At 37.6% G+C, this 25,057-nt stretch overlaps 1 protein-coding gene across 2 annotated transcripts; it reads right to left on the reverse strand.

The window, feature by feature from the left end:
- Positions 1–856: 856 nt before the first annotated feature.
- Positions 857–24,793, reverse strand: armc9 (armadillo repeat containing 9). 2 transcript variants are annotated; one of them, XM_015050610.1, is made up of 26 exons: positions 24,605–24,793; positions 24,108–24,272; positions 23,777–23,902; positions 23,066–23,236; positions 22,510–22,665; positions 22,318–22,410; positions 21,058–21,082; positions 20,267–20,424; positions 19,090–19,188; positions 18,012–18,047; positions 16,778–16,812; positions 16,586–16,697; positions 16,070–16,162; positions 15,121–15,211; positions 14,500–14,623; positions 13,592–13,731; positions 12,854–12,930; positions 12,443–12,517; positions 12,040–12,130; positions 11,757–11,809; positions 11,303–11,401; positions 10,357–10,466; positions 9,753–9,919; positions 8,906–9,011; positions 4,558–4,736; positions 857–1,389 (listed from the first exon to the last, which is right to left on the reverse strand). In XM_015050610.1, exons 2-26 carry the CDS (start codon positions 24,180–24,182, stop codon positions 1,367–1,369), a joined length of 2,514 nt encoding a protein of 837 aa, XP_014906096.1. In that variant the 5' UTR covers positions 24,183–24,272; positions 24,605–24,793; the 3' UTR covers positions 857–1,366. The 2 variants fall into 2 exon arrangements, with proteins under 2 accessions (XP_014906096.1, XP_014906097.1); XM_015050611.1 differs by lacking the exon at positions 18,012–18,047.
- Between the last annotated feature and the right edge of the window lie 264 nt (positions 24,794–25,057).

A 25,057-nucleotide genomic window follows, 5' to 3' on the forward strand; every position in this document is an offset into this window, starting at 1 on the left:
CAATTAAAACACTCAGGCAATCAGAGAAAAGCCAAACTACAATAAGTGCATCTCTCAGAGAGTCAGATGAGAGGAAGTCACTGCTTTTGTACAAGGTGAGGTTTTTTTCCTTATAATTTTAAGCATTATATATATATATATATATATATATATATATATATATATATATATGCTAGATATTTCAAATAATTTAAACCTTATAAAAAAAAATCAGAGTATTGCTGACATACTGCATTTTGTCTTACTCTAAATCCTGACACAGATCAAGTCTGATTCATGCATTAAGCTCAGAAAAAAGGAGTCCTTCATTCAATATTAAATAAATGAATACTGTTATTGAGAAACAATAAAAAAATACTCCATCAAACAAATAAACATCCCGATGAAACAAAACATTTAAAATACATTTAAATAAATAAATAAATAAATGAGGAGGTTATTTTGTCAATCACAGTTTTACAGACTTCTAAAAGGGCTTTTATTTTGAAACACTTATTTTGACATACGATGTCAAAAAAAAGTGTTGACATGGTACGCCATGGTATGTCAACACATACCATGACGTACCATGTCAAAATAAGCCGCTTTATGCATTTCGCAGGCTTATTTGCAGCCTCTCAGCTCACTGCACTCGAAACAAACAAAGAAAAATCCACAAAATACGCAAGGTAGCTTTACAAACTACAGGTGTCGCAAAATGAATCACAATTATGAAATAAACAATGAAATACAATTGTAAATAAATCATGAAATTAATAAACACTGATTGACAAAGTAACCATACCCCTCCCCCTAAAAAAAAGCAATATGGAGTATTTATTCAGTATTTATTAATAACAGTATTTATTTATTTTTTCTTATTTAAGTTTGAATGATATGACTCTTCATCTCCAAAAAGAAAAAAAAAGAACAAGTGGAAATGATAACCCAGACTGTAAAATGGACCTACAATCACTTATTTTCAGTGGTTCCGAATATTAATGCTACTGGTCTGAACTGAAATGCAAAACATGTGCACTGCTTGACTTATTCCACGGCAAGATAACAAACACACAAAGAAATTCAGAAACTTCTTGATTCACTGAGTTGCTTCGCTGGTTGTTGTGATTATTGTCTGCCATCATATCACGTTGCCAGAGCCGTGTGTGCTGAAGGGGGGGAGTGTGTGTGTGTGTGTGTGGGGGGGATTTAGAGCCACAATCTTACACATTGTTTGACACACTCCTCTGGCTCCTCTCAATGCTGCCGTCGATCCCTACCCGTCTCTGTTGGCCTGACCCCGATCGCAACCTGGGGGGGATGATGTTACAGGAAGCCTGACGTTCCTGGACAGATAACGCTTCCCCCCATGGTGACAGCTCCCTCCTCACCTCCTCTTTGAGTGCCTGGCTGGAGAAGGAGCAAGAGGAGGAGAGGATGCATGGATGGTTGGTGCAATATCTATCCAATCTGGTTTTTTGGAGAATCTCACATGTGTGTTTAAATATAACATTTTCAAAGGTTTACATTGGAGGAAAAAAAAAAAAAAAAACTATACTGAAGTATAAATGTAAATGGTATTTCTTCATCAGGAAATTCTAGATTATTAATTAAGTTACTCAAGTCATTGAAGAACACAGCTAAAAATGTGAAAATGCAATAACTAAAACACTTAAAACAGTTGGAACTGTGGTAAACAAGGAAGGGGTCAAAGTTTATCTTGCCAATATGTACAGTAAGGAGCATTTAACAGAGTTAAAAAAATAAATATGTCTAAAAATTCACCACTGAAGAACTGCAGCACATGTTTTTTTTTCAGTTTCAGATTATGAAAATGCAACAACATCATTTAAAAGTTTTTACTAAAGAGGCAGAGAGACACTGGCAGAAGACCTGAACTTTAAGAGCAATATTCAGCTTGACATAGGCCTTGGCTGGTGTGACAGACCAGACCTGATCAGAGTGTGAATGTGTGTGTGGATAGTGTGAAGTGCTTTGGTTTACTCTGGACAAGATCAAGCACCATACAAGTACAGGGAATTTATTTAATCATTCACCAAGTTGATAAACATAAAATCCAATATATATCTATTTTTTTACTTTTCAAGAGTAGCTAGCAAAAACACACACCAAAGAGCACTTCTTTAATGTCACGCCAATATGAATTTTATATGCCTCATTATGGGAATAAAGAGAACGCGTCTGAGCAAGAGAGGAAACAAGATCTGATGTCTTTATGGTAGTTTTCTCTGAAAACAGGAATGAACAGTTCTTACAAATACACATGTACTTCCTCTGCCTTATCTGTTTGCATGGCAATGGGAGGGGAACCTGTCACCATTTTCAGCCAGCGTTGCCAACCTGTCTTAACTTGGATAATGATCTCGGTATGAGGAGAGGACAGAGGCTCACCTTCCTTGTTTGCACTGCCTGAGTGTCAGGCCTGCTCAGTAACTCAAACACTTCCTCTATTTCTCCTTTGGCAAGCGAGCGAATCAGTCAGTCATAGCTAATGTGCATACAAAAGGTGGGTTAGCAGAACCACCGTGTGTGGTTTGGTGTTCCATCCCTGCAGTGAGGCCAGAGTTGAACAAAACAAAGAGGCGGCATTTAAGTTAATTAATATAAACAGGTTTGCTGAACATGAGAGCTCCAGAGGTTTCGCAGCAAAACTGGACAAAACTTTATTTTAAATTTTTTTTTGCCCTGTGTGTCTGCAATGATTACAGTAAGCGATTTCCTCTTGAGGCAATAAGATGTCAGACACTTGCCAGACCTCAAAAGTGCAACACACTCACAGGAGGATGCGGTGGCTTTGAGTGACCATTAGGTGCCATTACAAGCTTCATGGTAAGAGTCAGCCGGCGGAAGAGCCCGAGGTAATCGTTTATGAAATGCAGTTAAGATGCATGGAAGCAGGGAAAGATGCTATCGCCACGGCTTAAGAGCACCAGATCCTCTCTGCTGTGACTCAAGTTCTTTATGTGAGATATGACATGAAAAGCTAATAAAGCTGATTGGGCTGGGCAGAGTATTGACTTTGCTCGTTTAATATAAACTTAACCCAGTTTGACTTTCCTATTTGCTTATTTAAGAAAAAAAAAATAACAATGATAGTCACTGTATTGTTCTGATAAAACTTGAGAAAAAAAAAATTGTCTGGAGCAACAAAAAAAATTATTTATTTTTATGACAGCCCTATATAAACCATCAATTAAAAAAACAACAACTGATAAATAGATTAAAATTAATAACAGACATAATATTTTGGTCTAAATTAAACTAAAGAAAGAAATCCCCGATAGATGATCATTAGGACCATGTTGTACATAAAAAGACTATTCTTAGAAGTCTAGTCTTTTAGCATTTTTATTAATATAATAATAATAATAATAATAATAATAATAATAATAATAATAATAATGCTAAAGTTATTATCATTCATAATAAAACTTTACACTAGTTATGATTTGCTCAAGTCTGATTATTATGAGAGAACTTGTCCTGCTAAACGGCTATTTTCTGTAACCTGACTGTTTAGACTTGACACAAACACTGAAACATGTATAACAAAAGACTGCACATAAGCTGTCAAACAATGAAATCCAGGATTTTGTTACAGAGTAAAAACTGTGTAACTGAAGACACACATGACAAAGAAAACCAAGAAAACAGGGAAACTGGGGCATGACTCGACAACTTTACAGTAATTACTACTTTTTGTTGTGCTGGATGAATAGTACTCAGATGAGAGCCGGAACAGGTGGTTACAGTAAAAGTCGTTTGTGAAGAGCAGTGAAAGACACGAAAGTGTGCGGTGTGAGGCAGGAAGGAGGGGGCTAAGAGAGGGAAGACTGTCAGAATGAGACTGTGCCAGGAAGTTCAAACACTGAGGTGTAAAAGAACTAAAGACCATATCTGAAGCCACGCTTTTACAGCGCAGTTACCAGGGAGAGATGGCTATTTACTGTTTAATTCTCACCGAATGTCAGAGCTGAACGGGCATTTTGCAGGTCCACTATGCATCATGTCTGTAGGCAAAAATCTTTTGGGAAAGAGTTTTAAGTAAAACTTTGTAATGTCAAAACATTTTCAAAACTACTGTGTATTAAGCAGAGAACTCTGATCTGTATATTTGAACAATCTTGACCATTGTATTTTTGTTTTTTGTTTTTTTTATAAGGACTAGATTTGTCAAAGAAATGAATTGCTTGTTAATATTGGCTGAGCTTAGTTTGCCACAACAATCATTTCTAGAGTTGTATGCAAAGAGTTTGAGAACAAAGTTCCAAAAGACAAAGTCCAAAGACAAAGTTCGAAATACTTGCTACAAAATGGGCAAGAAACTCATATTTGAGAATAGGAAACTTGCCTATGTCTGTTAAATTGGCGTAAAATATAAGCTATTATTGGCTTGATTTTTTTTTTTTTAAAGGCACTGAACCTTCAATCATGGCTTGGTTTCTCCCAAACTTGCTGGCAGATTAGAACAAGTCATTAACTGGGGTAGGCATGAAAACACATGGCTGATTAACACTGGCTGTCTGGTGTTGATTGTCCCCCATATCTATCGCTTACCTCCGCTCCCTCCTCCTCCCGTGGAGCTGGCAGGCCGACTGCCCTGCTGTGGCTCCGACTGGGAGAACCGGGGTGCCAGAGCAAGTTCACGACTCCGGTGATCACTGTTCTGGCTAATGGGGGGATCAGGTGTCCGGGGGATCTTGGAGGAGCTCACAAACCCAAGGATGTAGCTGTCACTGATGGTCAGAGAACAAAAAGACTTTCAGAGTTTTGTGGTCATTAAAAAATTGTCCAGAAACAAAAAAACCCCAACCAAGACGGTCAGTGGTTATGGAACCAGATCCACAAGTAAAGGATTTCTGACAAATAAACGACTTTGGACATGAACCACTTTGGCCATTTTAAATGTACTCAGGGCGAGCACATAATAACTTACCAGTAAAGTTTTTGAACCTATTATTTTCAAAATAATTTAAAAGAGGGACTAAGTTATGAGCCGGATAATGCTGACATGTAGGTCACATGACAAGTGCAATGCAATTCGAGTTGCTTTGGTCACCAATGCATTCTTCGTTTTGTATACAGAAAGTGAGATATAATGCAAGACAGACAGATCCTTCATCAACACAACTGTCCTGTAAATGATCTGACTGAGCAGATGTGTGATTATGGTTCTCTCAAAACTCTTAAAAACTCCATCCTCTTTTCAAATGTTTTGCTTTTTTGACACACTTAAACGTTTCAGACAATCTAAGAAAGAAAGAACTAAGAGTAGGCAAAAACAACGTGAGTAAATGAGAAAAGCTGTTTAAACCAGATATGATATGAAAAAAGTATTTTTTTTTCTTTTTGGTAAGTCATAAATCTATGAATTTTACTGTTTCACTGGCCAAGCAAACCCATTATTACTAATAGGTCTACAGAATCAAGTAGCAATGGGTTTAGCACAAATAGAACATTGCTGATAAGATGAGGTAGGTCAGGCTTTTAAAGACCATTGATCAAGACCAACCCTGTGCTAAAACACAGGGTTGTGCTGGTAAATAAAAAAATAAAAACCTTTAGCTTTTTGTGCAAAGCTAAAGCTAAAGCACAAAAAGCTTTAGCTTTAGCACAAAAATTATTTACTAAATAACTCAAGAACAAAACTTGAAATACTTTGTTTTCGGGCATAAAACCTCAAAAAAATATCCAGAATGACTACTTTCGTTTGGTTTAGAGACAAACTTTCATCCTTGATGAGGATTTCATGCATCACAAGATAAAGCCAGAGTCAAATTTAAGCTCATATGGGGGGACACAAAGAAAAGAAATCAGGACCGTATCACATATCAACTTTGGGCAAGTTCTTGACCTTAATATTTAAAAGTATCACTTTCAGTCAATAGCCTCAGTTTCTGGTGATACTCCACTGATGCCTGGTGAGACTTGGGAATCTATATTTAGTGTAATGATACTCAGAATACAGGATGCTGTAGAATATTTTTTCAATGAAAAACAGGATTTAGTTCTGGTAAATCCTAGCTGCATCTGCTGCTTTCATCCAAGTAACATCACAGATTATTGCTTGAACTGGATTTCAGTAGACTCAGTCTATAAGTTTTTTCCCCCCAGGTATTTATGTCACAATAAAACAAACAAAGGTATAAATAAAAACAAACATACAGTATATCTTCATTGTAGATACGTTTGGCATGTCATAAACTCCATTTTTAATTGTGTTTTGAGATGGACGTTGAAAACACTTATTCTTACTATATAAAGAAAATACTCTGCAATAGGATTAAAAAAAAATTCAATGCACTGTAATGGGTGTTTTTTTAGTTTGCATGGATATTTATTTTGCTGCCAAGTTGTGTAGCAACATATATGAGCAAAAAAAATAAATAAAAAAATAATAAAAAAGAACCTGTCACATCTCCTGATGCTGAAGCACCACTCATCCACTTCTAGTGTCAAATCTGGTTTTACCTCAAAGATACGCCACAAATCATCTTTAGGCAGGTGAAAATCCTGTGAGAAATCGAACAGGTATAAGGAATCCTTCCTGATACCCTTTGAATGAACATTGAGTGGGAATGAAATGAAATGTTATCAGAATGAATAAACAACTCCTCTGCATCCAGTTACACAGCGTTCTCCCACTTTATCGGGCTGCAGACAAATGGCTAACATCCTGTGCAGAAATCCTATACCATGTCGAATAGATGGATTTCATGCTCGTTTCTGCTCTCGATAATCACACTGTCGCCAACCACCCTGATATGATCTGCCAGCGCTGCCTATTGTGTGACATGATCGTATCTCTGAACATAGGTGGAGGTGCGATACTTGCCATCTGCACAGCAGCGACGCGGAATAGGGGCAGATGTAGCATTGATTTTCTAGCCTTCTGACCTTAAGTGTGGCCAATAAAGTCGACCGCTGGAGGAAGAAATGGAAACAGTGTTTTCCCAAAGTGTCACCTAATGCCTGTCAATGCATCTAAAGGACTACTTTAACATGAAAGAGCCAAATGTGTTTACTGGTGCGAAAACAACATAAAAAAAAAAAAAGGTACCTGCTTATCTGGCACTTGCCAAATTGCTGTGTTGCTAAGGCTCCATTCTCCCCAAAATGAATGCCTGTTTCATCTCAGCATAAAAGACTTGTCATCCAGACTAATGAAATTAGGTTGTTCTGTTTAACCTTAGCCAGGCTGTATTGTGGAGGTGTTTTACGTTCCTGGGGGATGGGGGAGCAGGGGCTTCCTGGGACTCATTACTCTTGGCGGTATTTGGGAGTCAAGTTCCTCTGGGATTTAGAGGAGGGAAGAAGCATGGGAAGCTGGACTGAATGGGTCCCTTTGTGGCTGCAGCTTGTTTAAACGCATGTCGCAGTCTCACACACCGGCTTGGCAGTGCTGACTCACCCATCGGTGTCTGGCACTGTTGCCAAGCCTGTCTGCAGACGCACACCTTTAGAAACACATGTCACGGCATACAGGGAGCCCTGTAGATGTCTGCTCTGCTAGGTTTGCTTTACATCAGTTCCAAATGGAAAGCGCAGGGATGAAACCCTTCGACTCAGAAACCTTCAGTTTTATTTGCACGTCTGGTAAAGATCTGGAAGAAGCCTTAAAGGCACAGTTATCTTTTATTTCAGAAACGTAATCTCACTGTGAAAAGCAATGAAAATATATCTAGTGTGAAAGATTCTGATGTTAGAGGTTTTATTCTATTGTTTGCCATTATGCGAGTGTAAATGTGTGGAAGGGAATCGCTGTTTGTGAAGCGTCGCATCTCGTCATGACCGTAATATGCGTGTCTCTACCAACATGAACTCATTTTGAGCAGTGTGTTTATTCAGATGAAGGGCTCACAATTCACAGGGTGCTACTGCATCAGGACAAGATATGATACTTTTGTTAGGACATCACAGTCTCATTTTTTGTCTGTTTTTTAATTAAAAAAAAAAATCACCTCACCCTCTAGGAATGACAGTTAAAATCCAAAGAGATCAAATAATTATTAGTTGAATTAATCAGAAAGTCGGTTTGGTAGGAGGCAGTTGGAGCCACTCCGTGTTTGGCAAAGTGAGTGAATCTTCGTCTTCGTCGTTGGATAGATTAGCCTCAGAATAAGTAATATTTTGTTTGGGTAATGAACTGAGTAAATTCAGTAGCAGTGGTACATGTGTGTGATATATTTGTCATCTCAACATTTTAATACTCTTGATATTAAATTTTTTTTGAATTGGCTAGAAAAAACTGTGGAAGCCTGGCTTAGTGTGCACGCAGTGGTTGGTATTTTGGTTACTAGTACTGCATTCGTCTGAGCAACACCACCTCGGCTTCCCCAAAAATCATCCGCATTATTCTCATACAGACTTTTTTGTTTTTTACACATTTTTATCAGGAATGTCAATGAATGTGCAGAGTGCTGTAGTTGTTTGTAACTTCTAGTGAGCTCACTGACAGACTTACTGTAGGCTAGCAATGATACAAAACAGAAGTGATGCAGTATTAGTCATAATGGACCAAAGGAAGAGGCCTAAGTCTGCAGGCAAGTGGCTCAAAAAGTGGGTATGCAGCGTATGCAACGCATAGGGGCGCTACACCAGAGGGGGCGTCAAAACCCCGTCTGGAGGGGGCGGCGCGCCGATGATGTGTTTGCATCCACTTGAGCGCCCTTACGCTTCTTGACCTCGCGCCCATAATGGGGTAAATATAGCGAGTTTTACCTTTAAAACTGGCTACGTGCAAGATACCTTTCACGTATGGGGGGTCGGGGGGTAGAGCGAGTGTATATTGTGTACGTATCATCCACCTGCGAAATGTAACGCGTGCTCCTTCACCTTCACGTACCTTCCTTCGGGGGGGTTTACTCGCCTGTCTGCAGGCGAGTAAATTTTGGGTATCATTTACCTGACGGAGTGCCCATTGTGTCCCTCCTGGGACTGTCCTTTTCTGGTTTGATCTTCATATGTCCGGTCTAACTCTGAGTCCTGGTAGAACCGTCCGCATTCTGAGTCTGAATGTTGTGACACAAGACAAAGTAAGAGATCAATAAAGCCATTATTGGAATTTGAACAAACATCTGTCTTTTTTATTTTGAGACAAAGTTTTGGTATAAACCAGTGGTCTCAAACTGCATTCCTCGAAGGCTGCAACTTTCAGATGTGTCCCTTGCCAAGTGACACTTTAAAACTGGCTCACTAGCGAAAAGAGCTCTGCTAATGAGTCAGATTGGAGCCAGGTGTGCTGTAGCAGAGAGACATCTAAAACTTGCAGGCGATCAGCCCTCGAGGACTGGAGTTTGAGACCACTGGTATAAACAAACAAACAAACAAAAAGAAAAGACAGTCTGGGACTGAATTTTCCCAAACAGAGAAAAATCTGATGCTTGGCAGTTATTCTATCTTCCTGAAAGAAAAAGAAGTTCATAAAGCCTTTGGTGCTTGGGTTGCCGATAAACGTATCCCTGAAGAAAAAATTTCAAGGAATTTGCTGCAACTTCCTTGTCTGGAAGTGCCTCATTTTCCCCAAAGACATCGGGCATCACTTCAAATAAATCTGATACGATAGAAGGGAAATTAGATCTTTCCTCAAAATACAGAAAGACTCAGTGACTAAAAATATGTGATGAACACATGCCACAAAATGTACAGGCAAGGATGGATTATTTTACTATTCCCTGGAGTTGGAATACTTTTATAGCTATGGAATAATTAGTGAATCAAATATGGAAAAAGAAAAAAAAAATATTACAAACCCATGCTGTGATGAAGGGAGTCGGCAGTGCTGGGTCGGCTGCCAGAACGTGTCGGAGGTCGAGAGTTGTATGAGGAGGGGATCAGACTCCCTTCCTCACTTCTCTGTCTGTTTAGGGGGTATTCCCTGTTTCTGCCCTCACCACACTGACTGCTGGGATGATTTTCACTAAAAATAATACAATCGTATACAACATTACCTATTCTAGATAGTGTAAAAATATCTCAACATGTATACTGACAAAGTGTAAAACTTATTTAACCTCAACTTTGGTTATTTCTTTTATTTTTAAATTGCAAAATGACCTCTAAATGTATTCAGTGTATGACAATGCAATTCAGGCTTTAGAAAACATATTTAATTTGACCCACTATATCAGTTTCTGAGCCAATAGAAGCTTTATTACCAGTTTAGCATAACAAAAGATGCAAGACAAACTGCAAAAATGGCTCAATGATTTCATGACAAAATGACTGTGTTGGTGTGAACTAATCGACCCTCAGAAGAGAAAGACCCCAGAAGTCAGGCAACTTTAATAAAGACTTTGAATCAAAAAAGACCTGACACCATAAAAATATGTTTTATGATAAATGAACTGAACTTACCCTGCATTTCGATGAGAACTCGGGGTGACTGGCCGTTGTAAGGGCTCATCAATGTTTGGGCACGCCAAAGGTGTTGACTTCCTCTTTACTTTCATCATGTTTGTCATGATCTACGACATAAGAGCCACATGCTAAACATTTTACCACAGTTTTATATCTTTATTAATTAGAGGATGAAGACATTGTTCTGCACTGAACCTTTAGTTATTCAGAACCCTAAGTGCCTCTGTGACTCTTTGTACACATTCATGTAATAATGTCTGCTGCTGACACACGGTGATGCCTGGCTCACGGTAATGCTTGCAGGAGCGTTACTATGTAAAGTTACCACATGAAGACATTTACTTAAATTTGTATACTTGATCAACTGGAGTTCAGATCAGGGTTAGACGTGGATGTTCTCCAGTCTTCTGATGTATTTGCAACTGCTACAGTCTGAAACAAGATTCATTCCACATTTCCAAGAAACATGAATTACAGTGTTTAATAACTGAAGTTGATGCAATCTGCCCCCCAAAAAGTTATAGCTGCCACAGTTTGCCACTTTTTGAAGTGGAAACCCAACTTTAGTATCATTGCACATGTACTTTGAGACACTGACGTAAAAATCTGTGTCTCACTGCATCCAAAAATATTTTAACTTTAAGTTAAAAGAACACACATTTAAAAACGGATGTTGGCAAAGGGAATATATCGGCTAAAACAACAACAACAACAACAAAACATTGATAAGAAAATGTCAAAACACAGCATAATTTAAATAAAGGTTATAATTATAAAGAAAACTCAAACTGTCAAAAGTCCCAGTAGCAGGCGATGCACCTTGAGCACCAGCAGTACAACAGTCCAAAAGTAAACGCTGTTCATTAGGTAAAGGCAGACTAGTTAAAAAAAGAGAAAGAAAATAGCATAATTAACTTAAAATTATGGAGCATTATTTTCCTACCCCAAGATACTCAGTGGTGAGCAGGGTCTCCCCAGACAGCTCCCTTTGCTGGGGTTGAAGAATTTCCTCTTTATCAAGTTCTATTTCCATTAAATCCTCCTGTAAAAATGTATCCACAGCAACAAGATCTGTTTACTGCCATCTTGAAGAACAACTTTACCAAAACATTCATTCTGTCACACATCACCCGCCGCCTTAACATAGAACCAAATGTTACTGATATATAAATATGTATTTATGAGACAAGGCTTGTATTTGTGTTTGCTCTGTCTTTCATAAGGTTTCAGATATTTGTACAATCAGAAGAGAGGCATATAATGTAGTGATTTTTTTTTTTTTTTTTTTTTCTGCCTTCTTAACCAGGTCTTGGTGGGAAAACAAACTTTTTCACTCTCAATAAGAATTTCATTTTGCTACATAAGTGTAAAAATATTAATACATCTAAATGCCTTACATCATTGTCATCCTCTTCTTCCTCATCATCTGACTCTGGCCCTTCTTCATCACCTGGGTTAAAAATAGCACAAGGACTTAAAGAAATCCTCGACAGCTAAAATACTGAAGAGTAACAAACAAACAAGAAAAAAAAAAACCAATAACATTTTGCAAACTATGTCTCAATATTGAGAGATTGTTTTCGTAGAAGGAAAAGCCCCATCCACACTGATCATAAATGGTTGACTTTGTGTAGAACTGCCCATCGGATCTAAAGTAAAAATGTATTTGAGTTAACTAACCTGAGTTGAGCTGCTTAATGATGAACTCAATTTGTCTGTTGAGGTCCGGGTTTTCCTCTCTGTTGTAACAACGAAGAATCTCCTCTACACTCTAAACATAAAGCATAGAGACAGATTCAAAGGTGAACACACGGGTAACGCTAAAAGTTATGCAAGCACTCAAAGAGAGTGAGTATGAACTAAGTGGTGATGTTGTTACATTTGCAGCATTTCTGAGCTGTATAATAAGTGTACTTTTTCAAAAATGAATCAGGGATTGTTATTAGGCACCATAATTTACATTGTAAATCTATTTTCATCTCCATACTTTCAAAAACACAAGGTCTATGTGCTGACATTAGGAAGGAAAATGGCCGTGCAAAGTCTTTTCTCCAAACAGACGATGGTATTTCTGCTATCTCACCATCTCTTTGGCTTCCTGTCGCACGGAGGGAATACACAGGATACTGTACAGAGCTCCATTCACGTATGGCCGAATCTGAGGAAGGCCGCACCGACACCAACAAACACAAACACAAACTCTGTCTTAAGAGATATCCAGAAAATTTGATTTGGGATCTAATTTAAATATGGATTAAGCTTTTTGTGTGGAGTAAAATATGCAATGAGAGGGAAACAGGAAACATTAACATCATAACTTCATTAGACTTTATTTAGGCCTGATAGCAAATCTACAGTGGCACGGATTACTTCGTTCATTTATATGGAAGCTATATTGCAGCAGAAAATAACTTGTATGTGTTATATATAAAAATGGTCCGTGAGTTTTTTATTGCACGGTCTGTGTTCATGTGGTGACAGATGTGTAAATTACCTCATGGTTCTCATGTCCGAGGAGGTCAGTCAGAACTTTGAGCACATGCTTGGCGTTCTCCGCGCACTTCCTTTTTCCTACAAGTGGACAGTTATTCAAAACAAGATGCTCAGATTCTGTTGAACGCTACATCACAGCAGTTTTTTGTCTGTGTCAAACAATGACTCCATTCCATCCAGTTCCATCAAGATTAATTACTTTGGTATTTCTAAATGTAGGATGCAGGGATACTAAACCTTTTGGTAAGTATATTCCTCCGATACTTTAAAGGTGATCAACTCTGTGTATTATTTTTTTTATTTTTTCCGGCTAGAGCGACCTCCATTTGACAGTGGTCAAACAGGAAGGCAGGTCGTGGGAGAGGGAGGAAAACATGCGGCAAAAGTCAGTGGAACATGATTCGAACCTGTGACAGCCACGTCAGGACAAAGGCCTCCGTATACTGGTCACACGCCTTTAACATCAGGTCACTTTTACTGTTTGTGTATTTAATTTACTGTTTAAAACTCCAGAGGTTAATTTAAGATTAACATCTAAACTGTACCAGCAAGACTAAAACCAATGGTTGATTCCTACAGTACAACTACAAACAGCTGGCTAAAACGACATAATGCAGAAGTGATGAAGCAACGTAACGTTTAGACGCTCTAGCGTTCTCTTAATGAACCTACGTTTAGTTTTGTAACATCTGAAATGCAATAACTATCTTCACCCACATTATGTTTTTCATTCTCTTACCTTTGGTTCGCAGACACAAGTTCATAAGCAGAGCTGCAGAATACTCCAGGGTGTAGTCACTGAGGCAGTCCGAGTCCTGCAGCTCATCCACAAGCCAGCCAATAAGATCATCTTCGATCATGGCTGTCTGCTGGCTTCTCCTAACAAGGGCACCACAATTATACATTCTCATCAGCAAAGCCTAAATTCTAATAAACAGGACATTCATATAAAAAAAAAAAAAAAAAAAAGAGTTTCTGGATTCTGCTTTAAATACCATCTTCATTATTTAGGGTAAGAGTGTTATGAGTCTTATCTGCATTCATGATTTGATTCAAATTTACCTCAGAGTAACAATAACATAGCTGATACCACAGTCCTGACCGCTTTAAACCGAAATCCGTTTCCGTCTCTTCATGAGTCATTCATGATTTTAACTTTATGCAGTAGAGATGTAAAACCTGAGTGTTTACGTCAGCCAGCTTAGCAGGTTAATTTATACTCTGAAAGCATTCATGTTGTCATCCATCTGTCACCGACTGGCTTTATAGTTGTTCAATTTCTCTCCTTTATTTAATAAAATTGAGGCAATGTAACTATATGAGTGGAGACACTGAACGATCCTCCAGTTTGAGGCTAATCTGAAAAACGCATTGACTGAATGCATCTCAGCAGAATCTGAGATGAATAACATATTGAGCATGGTGCACAATTTTGCTTATATCTGCAGCATAGAAAGCATTTAAAAAGCCTGCATGAGGATTGTGATGCTCATTGTCTTGTGCATCATTTCAGGTGATGCAGATCATGAATCTAGACTGAGCGGTATGATGGAAATTTAAATCTATAATAGAGGGTTGTAGTCACATGTTTATTGTGAAACAACCTTCATTATGCTGTAACCATGAGAAAAAACTGCTCATTTTTACCTAAGACTGAGCTTCTGAAGGGCAACCAGAACATTTTCCCGGGTCATCGAGTCCTTCTCCTCCCTCCTTAGTGTTTCTGTCAGAAGCTTCACAAGAATTGGAATTTGGGAGAGGTAAATCCGGCCTGTAATCATGAATAGAGCAGGCGGTAAAAAAAGTTAAGTTATCTTATGTAATCTTGAACATTTTCAAGTTTCTCCACAAAATATGAAATCACATTCAGTTTAACTAAATTACGACTATCAGCAATAATTCAGAAAACAAAATACTTGTTAAACTTAAGCAAGTAAGTCTTTACTCCTATGAAAACAACACAAACTCCACGAAAACAGTGTTTATAATGCCATACTTGGCATTAGTATGACTTGGTATGACTTGGTTGATTTGGCTGGATCATATGCTAATCGTTAAAAGTTTCCCTGTAACAGAGACAGAAAACTTTACTCCAGCCTCTTTATAAACTGCTTTTCCTTATCATTTGCATTCTGCTACAGAGCATTATTAGTGGTTTCAGTCCTGAGGTCTTCGATCAATCTACATTTCCACAAGAAACTTTAACGAGGCTATGACTCATATTACCAAGAAATAAAGATGCAAAACCAAAGGCTATTAGGAACATACCCTCTGCAAGGGAAGCAAATGCATTGATGAGGCGGGCAGTGTATTGACGGACAACCTCGTTTGCTGATTTCATCAAATGAAGCACAGCTTTCTAAGACAAAGGAAAAACACAGAGTCATTTCTTTGCATGTAGATTAAAACAAACTTCCGAGCAACCACTATCGTTGATCATTTTTGAGTTTCTTTTCCTCTAAAGTCAACATCATCTAAATAATCTGCAAGCGTCTTAAAACATTTGCATTCATCTCAAGGTTCAAGTGGACGGTAAAAGTTTGCATGCATGCATTGTTACTTGATCACCCTCTGGCAGTATTGCATTTGTGTTTTCAGTTTGCATTTTTACTACTAATTTAAATGTAATATAAACAAATTCCATTTTCATGCAGGGGTGGGCAACACGACGATCTTAAATCAAGAAGAATTAAAAAGAAAATAGTGACAAGCTCCCAAAATAGATCAGGTTGTCTGTAGGTCACATTCTTTATACACCGAGTTGCATGCTATTTAAAAATAAAATAGTAATTGAGTTTAATAATTACCAGCATTAGTACAGTTATAGTGGAAAATATTATAAGCATTAAAACTTTTTGATCGTCCATCAAACGCATCATCTCAGATGCGACGCAGAAAAGGCACCAAACCTTAAATCAGCACAGAGCATCAAATGATTCATGACGCTGAACTGGACTTTAGAATTGCACAGGGCAGGCTTTTTTAAAGAGGTTAGGTCCTCTTTATGTACAGAGTGAAATTACAGGGCAGATGGTATATTCCTTTATTAGTGTTAGCATGTCAAACGTTCACCATAAAAGCCCGATTCAGGTGTTAAATGCTCAGAACTTCAGCGAGCATGAAGTTAACTAAAGCAATTAAGACTTGTTATAATCGTAAACATTTGCTTTAGGATTTCTATCCAATTCAAGCATTTCCACAGAAACCGCTGGCCCACCTTATTGGTGCTGTAGCGTTGCAGCAGGTCGTTACTGATGTAGGCTTGAAGCACCGTGTCCCTCTGTTCACCAGGGAGTGAGCGAGTTATTCTCTACACAAACAGAATTTAACGATTAAAAAGTCTTCATCCATCATGTAAATAAGATAAATATCATGCTATGTTTAATTCAGTTACTACTTAAGCCCTCATGGTACTCTTTGTTATGCTCAAAAATTACAATGTGTAATAAGATGATAATAAACATCCCTTTAAGAAGAAGAGCTGTTGCTACTTCTACCAAGGGGACAGTTTCAATGTGTGCAGATGATCAGCAATTAATTAAAAAGGCTAGACTAAGCTGAAGGCTCAAATAGTTCCATTCCTGCTGATAAAAAGAAATGTAATAGCATGCAATCATTTGACAGATACAGCGAAGCAGAAACAACATGGACTCAAGCTTCTGAGAACTGAAAAAAGGAAATGAAAATTAATCTGCAAAGTAACGATATAAGAATCTCCTAAAACCCTTCCTACCCAGCGCAGAGCCTGCAGCAGGAGACACTTCAGTCTGTCGGAGCCGACAACCAAGTCGTTCTTCAGTTTGTCATAGTCCAGAGAAGGCAGCATTGGCACCTCCTTAGGCCTCCTGCGTGTCAATGATTTATTTTTTACATTTTAGGATCTGACCAAATAAACTGCACAAAAAATATACAATTAAACACTTACTGTAGCGCAATAGATGCACGTAGCATGGACGAGGCCTAAAACAGGAAGTACATGAAAAAAACAAGATGTATATTTTAGAACATTTATTGTTTCAGTCTAATAATCATGATTTTAGTTTACTTTACACAAAGCAGAACATAAAACATGCAAGTGTTCAAATTATTCCTGTAATCTTCATTTCATGTAGTTTCCACCAGCTAAGTTGTTAGTATAATATAATACATGCATTCATCATGCCTTATCTGAACATGCTGGACACTGATATACACAGTGAAGGGGCTTGTGGGTAATATTGTCCATGCAGTATGCAACATTCAGGCAAAGAACCGTCACCAAACAGGTGGGGTAGTGTCCTCACAGCTGTTACATCTCAGCTCAAATATATAATAAAATATAATGAATAAACTTTTGACAAAAAGCAACATAATATGACCCAAGACAAGGAAACAATCTGAATGTGTCTGTGGAAACAGCGTGAAATTTATATTTAACCTGAGGGAAATTAGAACACTAAAATAACTGTTTTTTTCTGCTTTTTTTCAATAAAAATGATAATCCTTGCCCATATTGCCTGAAGAGTTCACCGTTGTGTACAATCACTTCAAATGATCCAATTCAACGACCGTTTAAAAACACATGAATTATCATTCTGGCTATTCAGTCTTTAACTGTGTCCATCTTTCTTCTCTGCGACTTGACCCGGAAAATGATGAATGTCAAACCTCAGACTCTGTCATTGATACTGAAACATCCCATTTATTACCAGTAATTAAAGCCATCTGCAGTGTTTTACAGCCTGACTGTGGGAAAAATGCACTTTGTGTTGGCTACTCTCATTAAAGTTTTTATTTAACATGTTAAAAAAAAAATACCAAAGAATGTAACAGGATAAAACTGAAACTGCTTTTAAAAGAGACACAAGCAAGAGGTGAAAGAATAGGACACAATATTGAGGTAGAGTCTGAAAGACACTATGGCCTCATAACCGGGCTAACAAAAGGATCCTTAAGCAGACAGATAGAGACACATCTTTTTAAACTAGGGCAATCTAATGGAAAGAAGAAAAAAAAATATAAAAAACTGAGCATGGGGTCAGGCAAAGAAATGAATTCATGTTGACAGAGAGCAGTTACATTTTATGATGTGAGGGGAGACGATACAGAGTGGAACAAGCAAGATGGACGGTAGGGACAGAAGGGATGATGGAAGAAAAAGATGTAAACATGAAACTTACATAGCCATCATCATACGGACTCATAGAGTAATATCCCTTTGTGGACAAAAGCATCACACACAAAGAAAACACACACAGTAAAAAAAAAAGGCTCGTTCAGATCAAACCATACAAACACAAGATTTCACAGGAGGAATACAACAGCACGTCAAAGACCACTGACTGCAAGCACCACTATGAGGATAGAAACTCTTCTGTAAAGGCTTAAAGTGGAGACAGCAGGTTAAGACCTTGTCCACATGTAACCAGGTCTTTTTAAAACAATGCAGTGTAAATTTGGAATCATGTTAATGCTAGTAAGTGGACGTAGAGCAGTATTATGCCCTGTGTATTGGCAAGGATAGCTAACCGCTGAACTCCAATCGCTCTTTCTCCTTTGCAACTCAACGTTTTGGAGCACTCGGATTGCGAAAACAAAATAGCAAAAAGCGTCTGAACCAACGTAAAAATCAGCATCTCTGACAGCAGTCATCTTTCTTCCACTGCATAGTAAAACGGTTTTAATGGTCACATAGGTGACATCAGTCCTCCATCACTTGTTGTACTAGACTGTAATGCACTGCTCTCTAAACTGTCATTAGTTTTTCGTGGCACCACACACAATCCACTGGACAGCAACGTTTTCATAATCTGCGTAACTACAGATTGTAAATTGGCACCAACACTAGTCTAGATTAAGCCTGATTTGAAGTCTTGCTGTGAGTTACAATGAAAGGCAAACACAGTTCCTCCCTTTTTGCTCTCGCTTGTGTATTTTCAATATGTAATTTTCCGAGAAGTTTTTTTGTATGTACAAAGCAAAACTAGGATCTTGGTTCTTACTTGCCGGATACATCCTGATTTATCGCTGACGGTGGAGTGTGCAAACAGAGACACCCACCATATCAGTTAGTAATCCTTATGTGTTTTTCAAACACCGCGTCAGTCCGTCCAGCCCTGTCTGACGTGACTACTGACAGCCCTCGCCTATGTGACTTTTATGACGCGCTTCGCAAAGCCTTGTTCCAATCTTTGATGAAAGAGGTGGAATAGAGAGAAACGGACGTGAGAAATAGCTGTGGTTGTGTGTGGTTCTTACAGTGCCGGGCCTTGTGAAGTCCGTGCTCTGAACAGCACTTTGCCTCATCTGGCTGCTGAATAGGCGAACGCACACACTCTGCAGATACTCAGGGGAAATCTGCAAAAAAAAAATAAAATAAAAAAAAATACACAAGGTCCTTTTTACGTTAAAATCTGCTCACTGGAATGTGTGTTTTTGTTTAAAAATTTGGATTAGAAATAAATACTATTAAACACAAATGACTTGTTTCTGTACTGGTCTTTACTTTGCAACTGCAAAAAAACCCACCCCCAAAAAAACAAAAAAACAAAGCATCATGTGTAGTCTTTAGTTTGTATATGCGGCATGTACACTGATTAAAAATATAAACACCCCGTGTCAAATATAAGAGTTTTATGAAGGGTTACGCAATATATAGAGAAATTCAAAATATATTTTCAATAATTTATTACTGATCTTCATATTGGCAGTGATAACATCGTGGTATGGCCATTTGTAGCGGATTGACAGTCCTTTGAACATGATATGGGTCAGGTTGAGGAATTTGATTTTGACCAAATTGGCTTCTCGTAGGCGGTTACGGACAGTCTTAGGTGTGATGCGTCTGTTGTGCAGACCAGACCAATAGTCTCATCAGCTGTGTGTGTTGCTGGTCTTATCCAATCCCACAGACGGACGAGCCGGATGTGGCGAGCTTGTGCTGGAGTGGTCACACGCGGCTCACGAGGATGAGGTCGATTTGCAGTAGTGCCAGTCTGTTGGAAACAAACTCTTAAACGGCCTACGGTCCGATAATGGGCATTGAGCTGTGCAGCTAATGCTCTGGTGGACATCCCTGCATCCAACATGCCGATGGCACGCTCCCGCATAACTTGCGACAGCTGAGGCATTAAGACTTGTGACTAAATTTGACATTTTGGGGAGGTTTTTGATTGTCCCCAGTCCGAGGATTGTGCTCGTTTTGTCTGATCACCCAGTGGACATGTCCCACCCATGCACTGAGTAAAAAAACAACTCACTGACAGCAAGTTGGATTAAAAATTATACACAAATCAAGATAAATATTACTTTTGCGCAGTAAAATGTCAGCAAATGCTCATTTACAGTTGTTAACTCCACATGGCAACAATATTTGACATGGGGCGTTTATGTTTTTGTTGAGTACATTTTTAAACATGCAATCAGCCCAGCCTACCATTTTTCCACTGACAGTGGCCTCCAAAGAGTCGACCAGCTCAGCAGTGATCCCAATAAGGTTATGGTAGTCAGCTTTGACCTTGTTACACTTCCGTACGTAGCTGGAGATGCGTCGCTCCGACTCAGCCAGCTGAAGTTGCAACTGCTGCATGGCTTCTGTGCGGTCACACAAACACAGTCAGACTGAGGTTTATGTGCCCCAGGGGCAAATTAAAAAATGTGCCATTGCCTCTGAAATCTATTATTATAAGTTGGAATATAAAAAACATCCGATTGATCATTTTTAAATCAAACAACTGTTTGCACTAAATATTTCACAATTAAATATTGTACTTAAGTCAGTATTTACCTATTCAAATCTTTCATTACAACCATTTAAAATGGTTGCAAACAAATACAACAAATATTAGTACAAGCCTCAGAGGGTTTATCCACCTTTGTTGCTTTTGAATCCTAGACTGAGAGGATAAAATACTAACTCTAATCCAACAGATGCCTATTTGGTTATTATTACTGAAACACAAAACAAAACCGTAAATGGGATTTTTTTGTTGTAAATTTTGAAACACAGCTTTAGACCTTCTATAATCTCCCTTAATGCAAGTAGGTATTTTCATGAAAGAAACACTTTCCTTGTGTTAAGCGTCATTAAACACGGAAATTTAGACAATCTGAAAATCTATTCAAAACTGTATTATCTGCCAACCAGTTATATACAGTCAACAGTGGACATATTTTCACAAACAGAAAGACATATCAAATTTTAATATATTTGACACAAATATTTACCTTTCGTAGTTCTTCCGCCCTCCTTCTGCATAATGTTTATTAAAGAATACACATGGATTCTAGTAAAGAAGCTAAGCAGCATTTATTTCTTCATTTTCTTATTTGAGTGGTTAATCTGGAAGTAAATGCATACAATCAGTTTAAACGTATATACGTCTTGCATAAGCAGTAGATAAAATAAAGTCAAAAAAGCTCAATACATTCTGTTTGAGTAAGAAAATTCATAGATGTTTGTACAGTAATAGTTTGTATATCTTGTGCTGGGAAGAGACGAAAGATAGAGTCAATATAAGCTTACATTACCTATGAATCAGTCACGCATAACAAACGCCCTTCTGTCGTCAAACTGGTCTAATCCAGCGTTTCTATAACACAACATTTTAAAACTACTACCTGCATTTAAAGTTCTTTTCTCTTGTAAAGCATGTTTGGTATTGGAAAAGCTTCACATTTTTTGTCAGAACTATTTGCTATTTTGATGATATGAGACCTAAATAAAATATGGTAAACTAATTACAAATTCAAGAATAAAACATGAACCATGGTGCAAGGTCGTAGTTGGGAACGTCCATAGTTTATTGCTATTTCTTCTTAGGCAAATGTCCTCCAAAACAAGATTTCTTCAAAATAAATGTGGACTTTTTGCTAATTAAAATTTATAGTATTTTTAAGAAAATCTTAGCTGTTCTTTTAAATTTTACTATAAAAGAGCTATGTAACATATATTTATCAATTTATTTCGGAAGAGCTTAAGCATTATCCAGGTTTACTAAATGTCACAATTTTTACTTCTCTTCCTTGTCCCCGTTAATTATTAATTATCATGATTTATTAACCTATATGGTACCTCCAGTCTCAAATAACGTAGAAAATAAAATAAAAATATTTGTTTAAGTCTGAGGACATACAAAACCATCTACAAGCCACAAATAAGTATCTTGGCTACAGTTATATATTTGCTGTGAAATGTGTGAATATTTAACTAACAAACTACACTCTGTAATAATCATCTTTATGAATACATTGACAGAAGTAATTTGCAGAACTATTTGCATTCTGACACATTTTATAAGCAAAGATGTCTTTTTATTATGACTATTAGCTATAAGCTACCTACAATTTTAAAACCCTTTACTCTGAATGCAGGGCTTTGAGATCACTGATGAAAACAACACTAAACTAACCACACCAAACCAAAGGTCTGCGTGCAGTCAGAGGAGTTTTCTCAGAGCCAATAGATGAGGCACAGAAAAAGGATACATATAAAGTCAACAGCCTTGGAATCTTAGACGATTTTAGAGTCACTGATAAGAACTTCTCCAACTTGTCCTTCAACTGTGGCATCCAGGAATCCTAGTTAAAAATTTAAGACATATTAGAGAATTATTAGAAAGAATGTGCAAAAGAAAAAAAAAACAGGAAAAGAAATGCCTTTTAGAGCAGTTTGAGCACCTGAAAGAGATCTTTAAAGGAAGGGTGAATGGTTGGATTGGGAACAAAAGGCAAAGCGTAATAAGGCAAAAACTCAGTAGTCTGGCTCAGAGCTGATCCACGAGTTTCAAGGTACTGCTTGAAAAGGAAAATCCTCTCCTCAAATTCAGCTCGGTCCTGCAGAGAGATGACAGCTGGTCAGTTTCGTTATTTATTTGAAACTAATAGCTGAATGTCACAGAAGCTGATTATATCATTAAAAAAAGTGTTCCTTTTGGCTAAATGACTCTCCACAGTATGCAGAATAAAGGAATTAAAATAATGTAAGCAGCTCTAACTATAGCTCATAATTTTCTAAATATCAATATACGATTTAATTAGAGTTTAGCTAATTTGAGTCATAATGGCTAATAGAGTGAAAGATGTGCTGGAAGTTAGGAAAACAGTGCATGACCAATAATGCCTGGCTTAAAAAGAGAATGTGGCACCACCTAGTGAACACTTTCAACAACTGCACATTATGCATAATTACACCATTACTTCTCTCAAAAAATAAATGAACTATAAATCTACATACTTGTCTACTCGGGTGTGTCCTCAGTGGGTAGACAGTGAAGTGGATACGAAGGTAGAACTCAAGGTTCTGTGCTTCATCATCTGAGTCTTTTACTGCTGAGGGAATGTTTTCTGCCCAGAGATCAAAGAACACTTTGTGGTCGCCGTCATCAAAGGAGCTCAGAAGATCTTCCTGAAAAAGTCAGATTTAAACAAGTACAAGCACATTTGAATAAGTAAGAACTTAGATGGGGAAATTTGGCTTTGTGCATATTTAATTGCATATTGCACCATTAAAATAGAATAGAAATATATTGGAATATTTGGAAATATTGTCTCCAGTGTACCAGCAACAAGTTAAATAAAAACAGAAGCATGCATATTCAAGCTAAGGCAAGACAAATCTAAAAACAGGACAATAAGAAAGAGAGACTGTACAATAAGGGCAAATTTCCAACATAAAACAGTAATTCTGCACAGTTATTAAAAAATAGAATAATCAGATCAAAACAAATGTGCTACAAAGTACGGGCATTTAAAACGTTCAAAATGTGCATGTGTATTTTTACATAAAACACCAGTTTCTGCTAGCACTAATCCACAAAGTCCACTTGAATCTGTGCCCTACTTCTTACTAATCTTCCTATTTGATAACAGTCTGTACCACCACATATGATAAATTACAATAACGGAACAAAAACTTCCTCAACTGTTTCATTACTGGATCATGTACCTGGATGACACGGGTCTTTGAGTCTCTGAGAGCACTTCCACGAGGCTTCGACACAAGCTTCCCTTTGGTTTTGCACTCCTTGTCAAAAGTTTGAACAGTCTCTTCAAATTCTTCGAAGTTAAGGTACTACCAAAAAAAAAACAAAAATAAAAACAAAGTTCAAATAAACTCACATGTGGGACATATAACATACAAAATGTGTCTGCAAATTTTATGAATTGCCAATAGTTAGCAGTAAAATTCTAAATTAGGTTTCACACCAATTCAAATGCAAAAATACGTCATTAATGCCAATAAAGTGCATAATGTGTGTGCTGCAAAAATGTGGTACCTCTTTGATCATCCCAAGAAGATCAGCTTCAGTTGCCAAGATGTCCCCCATCTTGGCTCGCTCCCTAGAACTCATGCGAGTACCAGAAATGTTCACCCCAAAGAGACAGGAAAGATTTCTGCTTTCATAAATCGTGTCTGGAAATCAAAGTAGCATTGTTGCAGGCTGCAAAGACAGAACAATTCATTACCATTATAGCAAGTCAAAACAAAACTGCACACATACAAAGACTAAATCGTTATTGTACACCAAATAAGAAATGGTACAATCAATCATAAACCGATTTCTTAAGTTAAGTACTTGGGTTTTGTATCCTTATTGTCATTACATTGTTCTCGATTTTAATCAAAGCTGCAACTACGCCAGACAATTCTCGCAATATCTCAACTCACTGTTATCCCTCTGATGAAGCTAAACATCTTTAAACGTCAACTTTAACTTAATGTACAAGCTAGCTAATCAATAACGTTACTTGAGGATATTATCGTTATTCTTACCTCATTCGCCCATCGCTTATTGGAATTAATCAGATAAGAAATCCTTATTCTATGCATCAATCCGTAACTAAATCGTGTTAAACACATTTTCGACAGGGCTTTGTTCGCCCCTTTTTCCCCCTAAATTTCAGTCAGCTAACGATTAGCTAGCAACTGTATACAGAAAGGACGCTAAAACTACTTAGCAACCAGATGAAGCCGGAAAGTGGAGATAAATGTCGTACACACCGTTTGAACACGCTTATGTTTTATCCCCAAAAAATTAATAAAATTATTGTTTGAAAAAGAAATAAAACCACACCTAAGTTCTGTTAAGTGTTTTTTTCTATTTATTCACATTAGAACGTGGGATACACTTGTAACATAAAACTACAAAGAATATATAAAATTCTTGAGGTTAATCTATATTTATCAATATTTAATTGCTGTCTCTGAGCTGACTGGTTTTTGTGT

Source organism: Poecilia latipinna, unplaced genomic scaffold (assembly GCF_001443285.1).
Source record: "Poecilia latipinna isolate Pla-1442-1.1 unplaced genomic scaffold, P_latipinna-1.0 Scaffold1001, whole genome shotgun sequence".
Lineage (NCBI taxonomy): Eukaryota > Metazoa > Chordata > Actinopteri > Cyprinodontiformes > Poeciliidae > Poecilia > Poecilia latipinna.

Coding starts and splice junctions, on each gene's coding strand:
- armc9 (XM_015050610.1), bottom strand. CDS start 24,182: ATGAGTTCTAGGGAGCGAGCCAAGATGGGGGACATCTTGGCAACTGAA. Junction 18,048..19,089: donor ACTTCACAAGGCCCGGCACT/GTAAGAACCACA, acceptor TTGTCCACAAAG/GGATATTACTCTATGAGTCC. Junction 1,390..4,557: donor GGGAGGAGGAGGGAGCGGAG/GTAAGCGATAGA, acceptor CTCCTTCTCCAG/CCAGGCACTCAAAGAGGAGG.